This window comes from Aphidius gifuensis, linkage group LG3 (genome assembly GCF_014905175.1).
Source record: "Aphidius gifuensis isolate YNYX2018 linkage group LG3, ASM1490517v1, whole genome shotgun sequence".
NCBI lineage: Eukaryota > Metazoa > Arthropoda > Insecta > Hymenoptera > Braconidae > Aphidius > Aphidius gifuensis.
Window position 1 is genome coordinate 15692982 of NC_057790.1, and position 17444 is coordinate 15710425.

At 28.9% G+C, this 17444-nt stretch overlaps 5 protein-coding genes and 1 pseudogene across 5 annotated transcripts; 3 read left to right on the forward strand and 3 right to left on the reverse strand.

The window, feature by feature from the left end:
* The window catches only part of LOC122850946, a 220743-nt pseudogene that overhangs the window by 58400 nt on the left and 144899 nt on the right, over positions 1-17444 (forward strand).
* Positions 3604-5396, forward strand: LOC122852098 (DNA/RNA-binding protein KIN17). Its single transcript, XM_044151695.1, has 2 exons — positions 3604-3861; positions 4097-5396. The coding sequence occupies exon 2, from the start codon at positions 4130-4132 to the stop codon at positions 5351-5353; it is 1224 nt and encodes a 407-aa protein (XP_044007630.1). The 5' UTR covers positions 3604-3861; positions 4097-4129; the 3' UTR covers positions 5354-5396.
* LOC122852120 lies at positions 5395-6329 on the reverse strand. The gene is made up of 2 exons (XM_044151733.1): positions 6209-6329; positions 5395-6122 (listed from the first exon to the last, which is right to left on the reverse strand). Exon 2 carries the CDS (start codon positions 6103-6105, stop codon positions 5419-5421), a length of 687 nt encoding a protein of 228 aa, XP_044007668.1. The 5' UTR covers positions 6106-6122; positions 6209-6329; the 3' UTR covers positions 5395-5418.
* On the forward strand, positions 8342-11320 carry LOC122852076 (SUMO-activating enzyme subunit 2). Its single transcript, XM_044151653.1, has 3 exons — positions 8342-8845; positions 8940-9094; positions 9169-11320. Exons 1-3 carry the CDS (start codon positions 8702-8704, stop codon positions 11036-11038), a joined length of 2169 nt encoding a protein of 722 aa, XP_044007588.1. The 5' UTR covers positions 8342-8701; the 3' UTR covers positions 11039-11320.
* Positions 11398-13353, reverse strand: LOC122852104 (carbohydrate sulfotransferase 10-like). The gene is made up of 3 exons (XM_044151708.1): positions 12386-13353; positions 12053-12310; positions 11398-11779 (listed from the first exon to the last, which is right to left on the reverse strand). Exons 1-3 carry the CDS (start codon positions 12805-12807, stop codon positions 11398-11400), a joined length of 1062 nt encoding a protein of 353 aa, XP_044007643.1. The 5' UTR covers positions 12808-13353.
* On the reverse strand, positions 13398-17259 carry LOC122852083 (UDP-glucosyltransferase 2-like). The gene is made up of 7 exons (XM_044151663.1): positions 16643-17259; positions 14936-15214; positions 14670-14868; positions 14406-14582; positions 13927-14244; positions 13622-13847; positions 13398-13542 (listed from the first exon to the last, which is right to left on the reverse strand). The coding sequence occupies exons 1-7, from the start codon at positions 16865-16867 to the stop codon at positions 13398-13400; spliced, it is 1569 nt and encodes a 522-aa protein (XP_044007598.1). The 5' UTR covers positions 16868-17259.

The following is a 17444-nucleotide window of genomic DNA, read 5'->3' on the forward strand; positions in this document are numbered from 1 at the left end:
TCAACTCTTTTTTTTTTTTCTCTGAACCGATTGCACATTCGGTGTAACGACAACTTGTCATTGGTGATATTTGAGCCAATCAAAATTTTCTCAATGGACAACTTTATAAAATGAAAAGTAACTAAAAATAATTCAGTATAATCTAGTCCAATCTAGTGATCAATTGAAAACTAAAATTTTATTTGAATTAATCATATTATTAAATCAACAAATAGTTATTGAATAACTACTTGTAACTATTAATTAGTTAAAATTAATTTTTATTTTAACACTATCTTATCGAAAGTTTGGGAAATTACATATAGAGAATTTCATCATTTTTGTTTTTGTTTCTGTTTTTAGCTTTTATTTTGTTCGTATTACAGTGTATTACAAAGCAATTACAGAGCTAATAAAAAAATCTTTATTATAGGGGTAAATGGGTGCATTCCTTTAATAAAATTTTTTTTTGCTCTGCAATTGCGCCCTGTAATACCGACTAATAACTAGAAACAGAAACAGAAACAACGACAGTGGTGATAAAATCCTCTATGTAATATCCCAGACTTTACAGTTTACTATAATATATCCATAATATGCTATAATATCTGGTACGACCAATGTGACATTAACAAACAATAAGAAGCAGTTACAATAAGTGAATTTTCTATTTGTTTCAGTTTGATATATAAACATTGAACAGTCATTTAGGTTATTTTTCTGATTAAAAGCCAAAAAAAAAAATGTCATGTGCCAGTACTGCCACTACAAAAAAACAGCTTTTTCCTATATAATTTTGATCGGTATTACAGGGCGAAATGCAGAGCGAAAAAAAAAATTTTATTAAGGGATTACCATCACCAATCAAAAACGCAGATAGAGCCTTGAAATTTTTTGAGCAGATTAATGAAATAATAATACATACGCTCAAATTTTTTGATAATTTTCTTGTAGCTAATTACTTAGTAATTAATTACTAAAGTAGGCTACTTTTTTGAAGGTTATACATAGGTTCTTATGGAGAGTCCGGTTTAGTTTTTAGAAACCTGGTTAGCCATTTTAAGGAAAACGCAGATAGCTTTTTCAAAAACTACAGATAGATAGAGGAAACAATAAGGAAAGTTTTGATATAAAAATTAATAGGGCTTTGAGACCTTTTTATTTTACAATAAATAAAAATAAATTTTTGTCTTTGTCTAAATACTCAAGTTGAAGTGAGAAACAAGATTTTCTCTTTCTTTTTTATCTCGTTCGCACTCATAGAAATATTATGTTTCTAAATTTCATACGCAAGAGGTCTCTAGATATGCGGGGGTAATCCCTTAAAGGAATGTCAATTGAATGTCAATTTGGAAAAAATGAATTGACGCATAGAAGGACGTCGGAGTTAACTTGATGAAACTTAGAAAAAATAAGAAGCCCTGTGGTCTAGTGGTCAAGGCGTTTGCCCGGAAAGCAAAAGACCCGGGTTCGATTCCCGGCGGGGGAACTTCGTTATTTTTTCTAAGTTTCTGGTTTTTTTCAAAAATGTATTTGCAACTGAAACCATGGTGTTGATCCGTAAATAGAGTTACAATGGCTGCTTTCTTTCACGAACTCGGTGTTCAGGGGTACGTTCCAAAAGTCACTCGGAAGCCCAGAAGCGGCGCAGTAGACGAAAAAATATAGGTATAAAATAAACTGAAAAGTTACTAGAGGTTACGGTAGATATTGTAAACAACAAAAATAGCCATGTTGAATATGCCATATGCTTTTGTTACTTATTACAGTTGTGAAAAGTATTTTTATAATTATGATTAATAATTAAACAATAATATTTTTTTGATTTGTACCTATGAAAATTCATGAAAAAAAAATCATGTCTGTCACAACAAAATATCAAAAATTTTCTATGATCGCAATCTTGAACTTCCGGGCTTCGAGTGATTTTTGGGACGTACCCCAGAACACTGATGTGACCTCCATTCTCCATCAGCGCACGCGTAGGCGCGAATGCGCAGAATTACTTATTTAAAAAAAAATGGCTGTGCATCGGCGCCGGTATTATATTTTTCAATAGGTGCTTTCTTTTGGGTGTTTATTCTTTTTCCTGTTTATTTTCACGCATGAGCATTTAAATGCGCAGTCGGCAAAAAGTCAGATTGCAACAGCGTAGGACATAAGGAGCTAGATCAGCCATGTTTTAATTCTTGATTTTTAAGCATTATTTGTTTCGACGCCACTGTTCTCTTCTCATGTTTGCATAATATGCGCATGTGCATGATCATGCGCATTAAAGTGAAAAAAAATAAATACACAAAAGAAAGCACCTATTATTTTTATTTTTCTTGACGTTTGTGTACTAACCTAAAAATATTGGAATCGTTGGTTTTGTAAACATAATTGTTTTGGGGGATTTCCATTTTATTTTAAATAAATTGTTTATGTTTTTCAGTTGCAATTGGTTGACACAACAAAATGCTGAATCCTGAAGTGCTATTCTTGGTCCTGCTGTCGCCATTTTAGAAATCCGATCCGAAGTGATCCGAAGCACGGGGTGCGTTCCGTGGTTATCCAGTCCGTACGAACTTCAAAATGGCGACGAAAAAAATAAAAATTCTAATAATGTTAAAAGTTACTATGATACATCACTATAGCCAGAGAAAAGGACAGAGATTTATAAAAATTTAAAATATTAAGTATTACTATTTTTTTTAGGTTTAAGTTGGCAAAGTTTCTATTTAGTTATTTCAAATCTGTCAAATAAATTGGCTAATGTCAAATTTGATTAGATTGTTTTTAAATAAAAAAAATCAGATCTACCACAACAAATGATCAAAAGATTTCCAAACTCCGCCATTTTGAAGCTCGTACGGACTGGATAGCCACGGTCCCACGGAAGACGGAACGCACCCAATAATTGGGAGCCAAAAAAAATAATGTCATGTGCCAGTACTGCCACTACAAGAAACAGCTTTTTCCTATAAAATTTTGGCCGGTATTACTGCAGTCCAATTCACAGGGCATTGCAGGGCATTACAATTTAGGGCTTTTTTTCACCACTCACGGCGCTTGTGAAGCTTTTGTATGTAAAATCTATATATAAAAAAAATTTTTACAAGCGCCATCAGCGGCAAAAAATTTGCCCTGTGAATTGGACTGCAGGGCGAAATTGCAAAACGAAAAAAAAATTTTTTATTAAAGGAATGCACCCAAGTGCTTTCTTTTGTGTATTTATTTTTTTTCCTGTTTGTGTGCGTAAAAACTCATGTATTTAGGTCAAGAAGACTAGAAAGACTCTTTCTAGTCTTCTTGATTTAGGTAATAACTTCTGCGCACATGGCCAGGGACCGCGGAGACGGGAGAAGCCTTGGAAATTACAATCCAACTAAATCCAACCTTCTTGGGGAGCGATTTGCCGATAGCTGGGCCGAGCAACCTGCAACGGAAAAACTTGATAAATCAAATCCCATGTAAATATTTGAAATTATAATGTAGCAGTGCTGACACTACGAACATATAAAATAAACCATGATAAAAAATTAGCCGGATTTTTGGCCTCGGCCAGCACCCGTATTCACGGGGCAAAATTGTTCTCATTAGGGCTTTTTTTTTCCGCTGATGGCGCTTGACAAAATTTTTTTTATATAGATTTCATATAGAAAGGCTTCACAAACGCCACCATCGGAAAAAAAACGCCCTAATGAGAACATCCTCTGAATACGGGTGCAGCTATCGAACGCTGTCTTGAAATTAATTTGACAATTTGACATATGTAAATTTACAACGTATTTACTATTTACATTCTGTTTCATTTACGTTTTCAACCATTTTCAACAGTGAACATTTTGCAACAATTTTACTGTAAATTTTAACTTTAAAGTGCTTTGGATTATTGTTGAGGTAAAGTTACAACTCATTTATTATAAACTAATAAAACTCTTTGAAACTTTATTTGATTAATACTATCATACCTATCATTAAAAAAAAGTATCATTGATTATGCTGATTAATTTTAATTAGCTATTCATAAAAAATTTATTAAAAAATACTAGACCAAGTTCATTTTTGCTTTACCTATACTTGGGTTATAAGTTACTTGACACATCAGTCTTTTAAAAGTAATCATTTGTTCCAGGCTGAAAATTAATTTGAAAGTACATTTTACAAAATGGGTAAACATGAAGTTGGAACCCCCAAATACATTGCCAACAAGATCAAATCAAAAGGTCTTCAAAAATTACGATGGTTTTGTCAAATGTGTGAAAAACAATGTCGTGATGAAAATGGTTTTAAATGTCATACAATGTCAGAATCTCATCACCGTCAACTTTTACTTTTTGCTGATAATCCTCACAAGTATATGAATGAATTTTCAAAAGATTTTTCAAATGATTATTTGTATTTATTAAAACGACAATTTGGGACAAAACGTGTATCAGCAAATAAAGTATATCAAGATTATATTTCTGCTCGTGATCATATACATATGAATTCAACAATGTGGTTAAGTTTAACAGCTTTTGTTAAATGGCTTGGTCGAACTGGTAAATGTGTTGTTGATGAAACAGAACAAGGATGGTTTGTAACCTATATTGACAGAGGTCCAGAAAAACTTGCTGAAGAAGAAAAAAAAGTCAAAAAAACAAAAATGGACAAAGACGATCAAGAAAGAATGATGGATTTTATTGAAAAACAAGTTAAAAAAGGACGTAAAGAAGATAATAATAATCCTGATGATAATGTTGTACCTTTAATGCGATCAGATGAAGATGGTCCACTTATTTTAGATTTCAAATTAAAACCAAAAATATCAGTGATGGGTCCACCATTGGCATTTGCACCAAGATCCGTAGAATCAAAGTTAAAAATTAAAATTAAAGATGAACCACTTGATACTATTGAAAATAATGATTATCATAGTGAATCATCATCATCATCATCAAGTTCATTAAGACGAGGCTCCAAAAGACCACACGAAGAAAATGATAAAAAATCAATTAAAAAAGAAACAGAACAACAATCTGGATGGTTAAGAAGAAACTTAGTTGTTAAAATAATCACAAAAACACTTGGCTCCAAGTATTACAAGGCCAAGGGTGTTATTCAAGAACCAGTACTAGAATCAGGTTTTGTTGGAACAGTAAAACTCATATCTCCAGATAATGTTAATGGGCATGTTGTTAAATTAGATCAAGAGCATCTTGAAACAGTTATACCTACTATTGGCCGAGAAGTTTTAATTGTCAAAGGTTACAAAACTGGATCCATTGCTATTATTAAAAAAGTTAGAATTGATGAATTTAGTGTTGACGTTGAGCTTATTAATAAATCTGTATTAAAAAAAATTCCTTATGAAAATATTTGTAAATTTATCGGGAGGGAAACCCGGTAAGTTGATAAGTTAAATAAATAAATTTATTCTCATAAAATTAATGGTTTTTATTATTTTTTTATTTATTAATAATCTTTATGTCCAAGCATTGCAAAATAATGTGATTGTGAACGAAAACCATCTTGCATAAGATGATATGTTTTTCCGTTGATTGAATGTGATGCTTGCATCAATGCATTCCATGGATTTCTATGTTTTTTTTCTACATTTTTAGGTGTAAATTCAGTTATTTTTTTAAATGGATATCTCCAATTTATCGTGATCATTTTATATATATTTTTATCATGATTACAATATATTCTTATTGGATGTCTTACACATGCACAACACATTAATATATTAACAGCATAATAAACAAAATAACAAAACATCATTTCATATTTATTGCCATATGATACTGGTATATTTTTAATCAGTTGACTATCAAGTACTGTTTGAATATTTGTAAATGACATGTATGTTGCATAAAAACCACAAACTATCATAACAAGTGATGCTGGATAAATATACATTATGTATCTTGACATTGTACTTCTATAAATTATGTCATATTCTTGAGAAATACCATCCCTATGTTTTATTCTAGCAAGTGCTCTTGAAGTTGTGGTAGCAGGTAATTTAAATTCTTTTGCTGAATTGTGAACTTTAACTGATGATTTTGTTAAATAATTATCTAGCTTTCTAAATAATATCTTGGATAATTTTAGATGGCTATTTGAAGAATTTCCAGTTATGATTCTTAGAATATTCATTGTTTTAATCTATTAATCTAGAAGACATAAAAAAATTTGGCTTAATAATTTTGTTTAGTTTGTTTTAATTAATATTGTTGTAGGTTAATTGTTAGAAACTTACTCTAATACCTAAACTAGATGGATATTTTACTTATTTATTTATTGTTTTTCTTATTGGTTAACATTATTTAATATTGTTATCATCACAGACACACACACTTTATAAATAAATTTTACTGCTTTATACAAGACGGACTGCATGGATTGGCTTAGGGACTTTAAGGTGCGTTTTAAAAGTTACTCTGTCGTCACTCGTCTGGGGTACGTTCCAAAACCTCCGTTCGGTTCGGTATATCAAGATGGCGGCGATTCTACCCAGCAATTAAGATAGGTCATGGAGGTGTATAAACCACTGAAATATAATAAAACTGGAAAATGAACTCCTATGCCTAGCCAATGCACGCAGTGTCGCTAGAGATAGCAATAGGTGCTTTCTTTTGGGTGTTTATTTTTTTTTACTTTCATGCGCATGATCATGCACATGCGCCTGTTATGCAAACTTGTTGAGAGAACAGTAGCGTCGAACAAATAATTTTTTAAAAATAAGATTTAAAACATGGCTGATCTAGCCCCTCATATCCTACACTGTTGCAAACTGACTTTTTGCCGACTGCGCATTTAACTGCGCATGCGCGAAAATATACAGGAAAAAAAATAATATATTGGATGCAAGAAGACTAGAAATACAGGAGGACTTACTCCCTATCTCGCCTGTATATAAAAACCGTTCCGCTATATGGTCGCCGCATAATTGAGGGGCGCTAGTAGTACCCGGGTAACGTGCGCGACTTGTATCGCTTTTTTTTTACAATGCGCACAATACAAACATACTCTGACAAACACTAATAGAGCATATACACATGATGTTTGTCAGAGTATGTTTGTATTGTGCGCATTGTAAAAGCGACCGTCGCACGTTATAGGCCACAGCGCCCTCAATATACGGCACACTGGGAACGGTTTGAACAGGATTCGTCCTCCTGTATTTCTAGTCTTCTTGATTGGATGGCTTTCCCTCTCACTCACGCATGCGCACATTAAATCTTGTACAGTCAACGTCAAAACAAACTACACGATATAAAAGTTACATTATATTTCAGTACAGTCTCAACCAACTTTAGTTGACGTGACTGTACCGACAAGGACAAAAGCCCATCCATTGAATCTCTCTCTCGGCGACGCTAAGTTCGGCTTCCAGTTTTATTATATTTCAGTGGTATAAACTCCATGAGATAGGTACAAAAGTTCGCCATCTTGATATATACCGAACAGAACGGAGGTTTTGGAACGTACCCCAGAGTTCAAGATTGTCAGTTTGTCACCCTTCAAGATCAGTCAAGATGGCTGCCGAATTATAAATTACTAGGATTACCAGAATACCAGGGGTGCATTCCTTCAATAAAAAATGTTTTTTCGTTTTGCAATTTCGCCCTGTAATACCGGCCAAAATTTTATAGGAAAAAGCTGTTTCGTGTAGTGGCAGTACTGGCACATAACATTATTTTTTTTGGCTTCCAATTATTAGATGGATAACTGTTCAATGTTTATATCAAACTGAAATAAATAGAAAATTGACTTGTTGTGATTGTTTGTTATTGTCACATAGCTCATACCACACATTATCGTAAACTGTAAAGCCTGGAATATTGCATAGAGAAATTTATAACTTTTGTCGTTTTTTCTGTTTCTAGTCTTTAGTCGGTATTACAGCGCGAAATTGCAAAACGAAAAAAAATTTTTTATTAAAGGAATGCACCCCAGTATTTCTAGTCTTCTTCGTTGAAATTTACTATATCAATTTTGACAAAAAAGAAACATAAAAAAATTAAAAACTAAATAAAAATATAAAGAAAATATATCTACATTTTCTTCGGGAGCTCTGTCGGGAGAAAAAACAATAGAATATTATCATAAAGAGAGTTTGGACTTTGGAGTGATATAGGGACTTATGGATTTTTTTATATTCGACCTGTCGGCTGTCGCCATTTTAGAAATCCGATCCGAAGTGATCCGAAGCACGGGGTGCGTTCCGTGGCTACCCAGTCCGTACGAACTTCAAAATGGCGACGAAAAAAATGAAAATTCTAATAATGTTAAAAGTTACTATGATACATCACTATAGCCAAAGAGAAGGCCAGAGATTTATAAAAACTTAAAATATTACTATTAAAGTATTACTATTTTTTTCAGGTTTAAGTTGACAGAGTTTCTATTTAATTATTTCAAATCTGTCGAATAAATTGGCTAACGTCAAATTTGATCAAATTATTTTCAAATGAAAAAAATCAAGTCTACCACAACAAAGGATCAAAATATTTCCAAACTCCGCCATTTTGAAGTTCGTACGGACTGGATAGCCACGGAACGCACCCATGCACCCCTGTTTCAACCGTTGAGAGGAAAGGGGAAAAAAAAGAGCAAAAAAAGACTGTAATAGAAACGGCGCGTCTGCTTTGTTAAACACCAATATCCATTATCCCAAGTTTTTCAGTTGATGTCTGTTTTTTGTGTTGAATACGTTAAAAACTAAAAAAGAAATAATTATAAAATAAAAATGGCCGCGTGCATAGACGGCGTTTTTCGTAAAGACCTTCAAGATTCAATATTAAAAAGTAAAGTATTACTTGTTGGTGCCGGTGGTATCGGTTGTGAAATTCTTAAGAATCTTGTATTAACTGGATTTACCGACATTGAAATAGTAAGTCCAATTTTACTTCTATTTTTCATTTACTCATGTTGCTTTATTTTTACAACACTCTCAAACATAAACTAATTTGTTGTTGAATTTTCAGATTGATCTTGATACAATTGATGTCAGCAACTTGAATAGACAATTTTTGTTTCATAAACAACATGTTGGTAAATCAAAATCATCAGTTGCACGTGAAACTGCATTAACTTTTAACCCAGATGTTAAAATAGTCTCATATCATGACAGTATTACCTCGTAAGTACATAATTTATTATGTGAATTGAATTTTTTTTGACAAAATAATTCATATTGATGTTTTTTCTCCACAGATCAGATTATGGTGTGTCATTTTTCAAGAAATTTTCTCTGGTATTGAATGCACTTGATAATCGTGCAGCTCGTAATCATGTTAATCGAATGTGTTTGGCATCAGATGTTCCTCTAGTTGAGTCTGGAACAGCTGGTTATTATGGTCAAGTTGAATTCATTAAAAAAGGCTTGACTCAATGCTACGAGTGTCTTCCAAAAGCACCACAAAAAACATTCCCTGGTTGTACAATTCGTAATACTCCAAGTGAACCAATTCATTGCATTGTTTGGTCAAAACATTTATTTAATCAGTTATTTGGTGAAGAGGATCCTGATCAAGATGTCTCACCAGACACAGCTGATCCAGAAGCTTCATCAGAAGTTGGACAAAATTCTGAATCAAATGCCAAGGGTAATGTTGAACGTGTATCAACACGTCTTTGGGCTCAATCATGTGGTTATGATGCTGAAAAATTATTTACAAAACTTTTCCATGAAGATATTAAGTATCTTTTAACAATGGATAATTTATGGAAAACACGAAGAGCACCAACACCACTTGATTGGAAAAATTTGCCAGATGTTGTTGCTGGTTGTAGTAAAGATAAATCAGATGAACATGTTCTTAAAGATCAACAAAAATGGAGTATTGCAAAATGTTCTGATGTATTTTCAAATGCATTAAAAAATTTAAGTAAAAATCTTGATAATTTAAGAATTAAAAATCCAAATGATCATCTTGTTTGGGATAAAGATGATCAAGATGCCATGGATTTTGTTGCTGCATGTGCAAATATACGTTCTTATATATTTGGCATACCACAAAAATCACGTTTTGATATAAAATCAATGGCTGGTAATATCATACCAGCAATTGCAACAACAAATGCAATAATTGCTGGTGTTGTTGTTCTACATGCATTTAGAATTATTAAAAATGATTTAGAATCATGTAAAAGTGTTTATTTACGACCAAAACCAAATCCAAGAAATGAATTATTAGTACCAGAAAAAATACTTAATAAACCAAATCAAAAATGTTATGTTTGTGCACCAACACCATCAGCAGCACTTGCTGTTGATACAACTAAAATGACAATTGCTGAACTTGAAGAAATTGTTCTTAAAAATCGTTTAAATATGATTGCACCAGATGTTATGGTTGATGGAAAAGGTATTGTTTTAATAAGTTCAGAAGAAGGTGAAACTGAAGCAAATAATGATAAAGTACTTGCTGATTTGGGTGTTAAAGATGGTGCTATATTAAAAGTTGATGATTTTCAACAAAATTATTCACTCACTGTAACTGTTGTACATCGTGAAAAACCATCTGGTAGAACAGAGGGTCCAGATTTTTTGGTTGTTGCTGATGAAAATGATTTAAGGCCAAAAGAAGAAAAAATAAATGTTCAAGATAATGGTGAAAATAATCAAGATAAACCATCAACATCAAATGGCCAAATCAGTCAAGTTGAAGATGACGATGACATTGAAGAAGTTGAAGTTGATGATGAAGTTAAACCTGTACAAGAACAACCTTTAATTAAAAAGAGAAAAACTGAAGTTCCATCAGATGAAAGTCCATCAAATAAAAAACGTAAAACATCTGATACAACTGATGATAAAAATAATACCAATGGTGATGATGTCATTGCTGATAATAAAGACCATAATAATATTGATGTGGACAATGATGATGATGACATTTGTATTGTTGACAATAATTCAGATGTCGAAACTTCCAATGGTTCTACAATCAAACAAAAAACACTTCAAAAACGACATCGTGAATCAAGTGATGATGAGTGCCAAATTGTTTTTGATGATGGAGATGATGATTCGGATGACAAAAATGCTGTACCAGTTAAAAAAACAAATTCTGGTGAATAAATTATAATTTATATCTATTCCATTTTCCATAATTATTTTGATAAGTCTGATGTAATGATTTAAAACCTACCTTTAATGTCTTTATCTATTTTTCATTGAATTTAGAAACATGAAAAATCATTAAAAGGTACAAAAAAAAAAAAAATAAGTAAAAAAACAGTGTGAAATAATTATTAAAAATAAATATCATTTTCATTTATAAATTTGTATATTTTTTTTTCTTTTTAATTATTAATTTTATTGCTTTTTTTTTTTTTACTCTTAATATGTAGCTAATTAAATTTCATTTAATTAATTGCCATTGTCTCTCTCTTTAGTATTTATTCTTTTCAATTTCAACAGATTAATTATAGCTCAATTTATATTTTTTTAATACAATTTTCCAAGTATAGATTGGAAGAATAATCAAACATTTCAAAGTCAAATTTATAACGAGCGTAAAGTTGATTAAATATTTTTTTACTTAGTTGAGATAGATAAATACACGTACGATTGAAATCAGTTGATTTATTTTCTGATAATAATTTTAATTTATTTAATTTTAAATTATCTTTAAAATTCGATAGTATATAATTAAAATCTTGTTTGAAAATTGATGAATCAATTTTAAGTATATAATCAAATGTCATTTGACAAACAGCACAGTGTGAATTATATTGATTCCAGTATTCATCATCATCATCTTCAGATTGTTGCAAAAGCCATATTATAAATTCTTCAAATGTCGGTATGATTTTTAATCTAAGAAAATTAATTATTTAATTAATTTTACAGTTTGTTTTAAAAGAAAAAAAAAAAATTCATAATAAAGTATTAAAAACTTTTTTCAATAATATCTTTATATTTTTTTTTTTTTTCACTTTTATCTACTCTTGAGATAAAGTCAACAATCTCTTGAATTATTAAAACTTAAAGTAGAAAATAACAACAATAATTTTAACATTAAAACTTTAATTTTTTTTTTTTCTTCTTTTTTTTAAGATTAAAATTTACTAGTAAAAAAAAAAGAGAGACCTTCGATCAATGTGAAATATTTTTTCCATTGAACTCTCTGAAGAATCATTAAAAAGTTGTGGTCTTGTTATGGAAAATATTTTCGGTACAAAATTCCAAGATTGTCTTGAATATTTTCTATTATCTTCAATATTTTTTCTAAATGATGATACCAATCTTTCATATGGGTGTCTTGTAATTAAAAATTTAAAAACACCAACATCATCAATGACATCTAACAGTTCTTCAATACTACCTGGTGCAAGTTTTTCAATTTGTCTACCGAAAAAAAATAAAATACAAATCTATTTAATCTAAAACAATAAATAGTACAATAATTAAAATTTTTCATACTTGTAATAATGATCATCAACAATACTTATATTTTTTAAATCAGCAAAAAGTTTTATAAAACTTTTTGATGCAACTTGATGTATCCAACAATAAAGTACTTTATTTTTATGATTATATAAAAAATGTGTTCTTTCTAAACTACTTGTCTTATTATATTTTTCACATACACTTGAAATTTTTTGAAGTACATCAATTACATTATTTTCAATTGTCATTGTTGAATTATTCACAATTATTTTATCATCATTATTCAAATTATTATATTTACTATTATCAACATTATATTTTTCAAATAATAATGTTGTTTTTAAATCATTATTATTATTTTTATAATTTATTCTTATATATAATATCAAAAAACACATGAATATATAAATAATTATACAAAATGTATATTTACTAAGTTGTCTTGTTGAATTCATTTTAATGAATGAACTTTTTTATCAACTCACATGTCAACATGTCCAGCGATAACTCTCCAGTTAACATCCTTTGGTTTAATTTTTAATTGATAATGCTGAATAGTTGATGAATGATGACAAAGACACATTATTTTTATAAAATATTTATTAAAATAATAATAAAGCATTTTTTTTAAAAACAATATTTTCAATAAATAATAAAATATAATGATAATATATCATATTATCAATATGTATTATTATTTATAAAAAAAAAAAGTTTGTAAATATTGATGGAGTCAAGTGGTTTTTGTTAGTATATGCATGTGTAGACACAGAAAATTATATAGACAAACTGATGACGCCAATGATGAATAAAGAACATCAAAGGATTCGTAAACCAAAATTAATAAACACCATATTCATGCATAACATAAAGAGAGATAGTTGCTGTGTTTGTCTAACCACGTTAGTTTTAGTTTTTTCTTATTAACAATAGAACCATAATATTATTAAATTACATTAATTTAAAATAATTATATATTTTATAAAATAATCAATAAATGCTTAAATAATTAACTCAAAAAACAAAAAAAAAACTATTCATTCAGTCAATCTTTTTTTTTTTTCATTATTTGTACATGTTTAAAATATGTTTTTCGCGTTAATATGCGAAATGATTGTAATAAAAAAATAAATATTGCAATATAAAATATAAAAACATCAATTGAATAATACCGCAAAACACCCATAAATCTGCATTGTAAAAAAACAAATAAATTAGTGATAAGTAAATAAATAAATGAAATAACAAATTTGAATAAAACAATATTACCTTGTGGAACTTTTCAAATGTTCACCACCGTACCTCGCTACATGTTCAACTGACCACACCGCTAATTTTTTTGGTTCAATTGGTTGATCTTTCATAAGCATGCTACGATATTTTGCTGCTTCTCTATATGTATTATCACGTTTTTGTGATATTTTCAATATACCTTCACGTAATTCATTGATTGTTATAGTTGCTAAATTCATAACACGTGCATAACCAAGTTTTTCTGTTGATAAATATTTACATATTATGTATGTATATATATTATTTATAATTTTAATAAATAATAATAATAAAAAACAAACCAGCTTGTGCAGCATTTCCATCATGATCACAAAATACTGGCAATACAAGTGTTGGTACACCGTGATATGCAGCTTCATGTAGTGAAAGTAATCCACCATGAGATACGAATGCTCGTAATTCACTGTGTCCAAGTAGCTCTTGTTGTGGCCACCAAGCACCTATTCTAACATTACTTGGTAAATTATCAATTTTACTACCTTCCCATTTCCATATGACATTATATGGTAATGTTGTAAATGCACCAATAAACATTTCTCTCAATGAATCAGGCATACCTGATGCTCTAACTGATGATCCCATTGAGACAAATATAAAACCTATTTTTAAATTAAAAATATAAATAAAAAAATATCATTGAAAGTTGATTGAATTGACATTTGTTAGTATTGCCATCATAGTCTTATTTATAAAAAAACCTGCTAGCACAGATTACTTAATTGAAAGTAAAAATAACTTATGATGAAATATATATCGTTACCTTTACGTAAAAATAAATCCAAATCAGGACTTAATCGCATTGGTGAACGACAATGAAGACAAGCAACATTAACAACATTTGATAAATATGGAAAAGATTCAGATACTGAATGATGTGTATTTTGTAATGTTAATGGAACATCTGATATTAATTCTCTGACATCTGGCACATGATTACCTATATAAATTTTAAATATATTATAATAATTATTAATTATAATTTATAAAACAAATACATATAATATCAATATTATTATTAACTTGCCAATATATTTTCTTATAACTGGCTGAATATAACCAGTTGTCATAATCCAGTGCATCATTTCAAGTACACCAAGACAAGCAACGTTAATAACACGCTCCAAAAAATTCATATCTTGAGTAAAACTTTTACCAAAATATGGTGTAATTGACCATGGTGATGGATTACCTTGACGTGATAATGAACCACTGTATAAAGCGACCTGTTTTTTTTTTGTAATAAATTAATTTCAATTAATTGTTCGTTTTATAATGTAATAATTTATTTACCGTGTTTAACATTACTGTTGGAATTGATTGACCGTACAGAATTCCTAACAGACATTCAGGAAATGCACCATCAATAACTGCAACATCCCAATGATTATCAATTGATTCATTATCAAATGGGACTGGTTTACGTATATTTGCAACTGTTGTTTCATCTCGTAAAATTGATTCACATGATTCCCATCCATATCTCATGGCATCCCATGGTGAAAGTGGCAATTCATTTCGGTAACGTGACCCAATCAAATCCCACTCTGATGTATAATTTCCAACATAAGCCTGATAGAACAAATTCTTTTTTTTAACGACATTGAGCTAAATTTTTACAAAACGGGAAGCCATCAGAAATTCCATTTATTTATTTAAATTTTTTTTTGGCTCTGGTCAGTAATTAAGTGAAAGTGTATCATGTTTTCATTCATATCGGTGTAATAAATTTAAAAAAAAATAATATACAATTATGTAATTAATTTTTTTATATCACATAATTTCATCTTTCCAAAATAATAATATGTAAATTATTAAATAATCGAATGAATATATTGACATTGAGTTATTTAATTTTACAAGTTGGTAATTGAAAAGTGGTATCTACTTGTTTATCTTATCAATTTAGTTTCATTTTATTTTTATTTTTATTTTTTATATTTAAATAATTTACAAATTTAGTTATGTTAATTAGTTTTTGAATATATTTATTTATTCAATATATTTTCGATTAAATGATATTGAAATGTTATTTTATATATTTATCAGTTTAGTTACATTTGATAACTTTTGTGGTTAATAAATTGAAACAAATATAGAAATAAGAATTATATTTTTTGAGTGGCCGCTAGCTTCTTCAGCGTCATGAAAAATATTATATGGCTGATTTGTATTAGGAACATAGTATGACGAAGAATAATAAATTCTAATAAAATAATATATCTGAATTTTTAAATTTTATTTTATTGCTTAAAAAAAATAAGAAACATATTATATTCTTACTAAAAATATCAATAATTTATTTGCATTTTTCAAAAGGTTAATTAATAATGACCTTATATCAAAAAGAAAAAGAAATATATGTATTAAGTTTTTTTAACTTGAAAAAAATGCTAGTTTGATGAAAAAAAAAAAAAACGCATTTGTTAGTTTACCATCATGTTTTAGATTATTTGATGATATCATTAACTTTTTTTAACTTGTTACGGCTTAAAGAATCAAATAAATATATTTTTAATTAACAATAATTTGACAGTAAGTTTCGAATTTAGTTTGATTTTTTAGAAATGAATTCAAAAATATAGAAAAAAAAAATGTAATTTAAGAAATTTAGATTGTGGTAAAAATCGAACAAAGTTTTCAAATATAATTTTACAAATAATATTTGAATTTTAACAGATTGTTACAGTTATTATCAAAATATTATAAACAATTATATTTAAATACTCTGTTACTTTTTTACAATAAGCTAAGTTTGTTAAATTGAATTAAAACAAATATTCTATGGTTTTTTAAAATTTCATTATTTCAATATTTCAATATTTATACACGAAATAAAACAGACACCTGATGAAGAACAAAAACTGCAGTTAAAACGTATTATCAATTTTAAATCAAGAATAAATTTCTTAAATTTATTGAAACGTAAACAGACCAGCAAAGAAAAATTATTATTTATTATACATAGTAGAAAAAAAAAATAAAAGAAATTATATTTACTTCTAGAATAGAAGGCACCAATTCACGAAGTCCATTATTAGCTGCAGGTCCAGTGAATGCACTTAAAAGTGTAACATTATGACCACGGTCGCGAAGTGCAGTACCAAGTGCAACAAATGGTACTGTATGCGATTTTGTTCCACCCATTGTTGCCAATAATACATTAATACCATTTGACAAATGACATATACAAATAAATAATAATAACACTTTTTTATTAAACATATTTATATAGTATCAAAAATAATTTAAACGATATTTTTAAATCCTCTTACTAGAGAGTTAAAGAAACAACTGTTGAAACCGCAAAGAGCAAGGTCTTGACAACCAAATTTCCACCTCTTTCTTACTTTTTTGTTTTATTATTATTTATTCACTATTGTCATTCAAAACCCATCCCTCATAGTTTTTTTTTATTTTTTAATAATAATTATAATAATAACAATATAGACCAGTAAAAAAAAAAAAAAAGATTTATGTTAATAATTTCAAAAAAATAAATGAGGACAATAGAAAAAGAACCGTAAAACAGGTTCAACTATAATATGCTTTGAATCGCAATAATTTATCATAGAATCTTGTACATTTCGATTTAATTTTTAATTTTTTTCTTTAAACTTATTTCAAGGTTGACACACCATTAAACTTAAATCATAAAAAAATAAATTATTGTTGTCACACGAAATATAAAAAAAAATTGTTATAATTTATGAATATAATTTTTTTTTTCGTTGTTTTTATTTATTCTATTTATTTTTTTCTTCAAGATCAAAGCCAACGACATTGTATTATATTATTTTTT

Excerpts from the sequence above, each read along its gene's own strand:
- LOC122852098 (XM_044151695.1), top strand. The coding sequence starts at position 4,130 with ATGGGTAAACATGAAGTTGGAACCCCCAAATACATTGCCAACAAGATC.
- LOC122852120 (XM_044151733.1), bottom strand. The coding sequence starts at position 6,105 with ATGAATATTCTAAGAATCATAACTGGAAATTCTTCAAATAGCCATCTA.
- LOC122852076 (XM_044151653.1), top strand. The coding sequence starts at position 8,702 with ATGGCCGCGTGCATAGACGGCGTTTTTCGTAAAGACCTTCAAGATTCA. Across the intron at positions 8,846-8,939 it reads GATTTACCGACATTGAAATA|ATTGATCTTGATACAATTGA; the intron begins GTAAGTCCAATT and ends TTGAATTTTCAG. Across the intron at positions 9,095-9,168 it reads TATCATGACAGTATTACCTC|ATCAGATTATGGTGTGTCAT; the intron begins GTAAGTACATAA and ends TTTTCTCCACAG.
- LOC122852104 (XM_044151708.1), bottom strand. The coding sequence starts at position 12,807 with ATGAATTCAACAAGACAACTTAGTAAATATACATTTTGTATAATTATT. Across the intron at positions 12,311-12,385 it reads GTTGATGATCATTATTACAA|ACAAATTGAAAAACTTGCAC; the intron begins GTATGAAAAATT and ends TTTTTTCGGTAG. Across the intron at positions 11,780-12,052 it reads ATATTTCACATTGATCGAAG|ATTAAAAATCATACCGACAT; the intron begins GTCTCTCTTTTT and ends TAATTTTCTTAG.
- LOC122852083 (XM_044151663.1), bottom strand. The coding sequence starts at position 16,867 with ATGTTTAATAAAAAAGTGTTATTATTATTTATTTGTATATGTCATTTG. Across the intron at positions 15,215-16,642 it reads TGGTGCCTTCTATTCTAGAA|GCTTATGTTGGAAATTATAC; the intron begins GTAAATATAATT and ends TTGTTCTATCAG. Across the intron at positions 14,583-14,669 it reads AGTTATAAGAAAATATATTG|GTAATCATGTGCCAGATGTC; the intron begins GCAAGTTAATAA and ends AAATTTATATAG.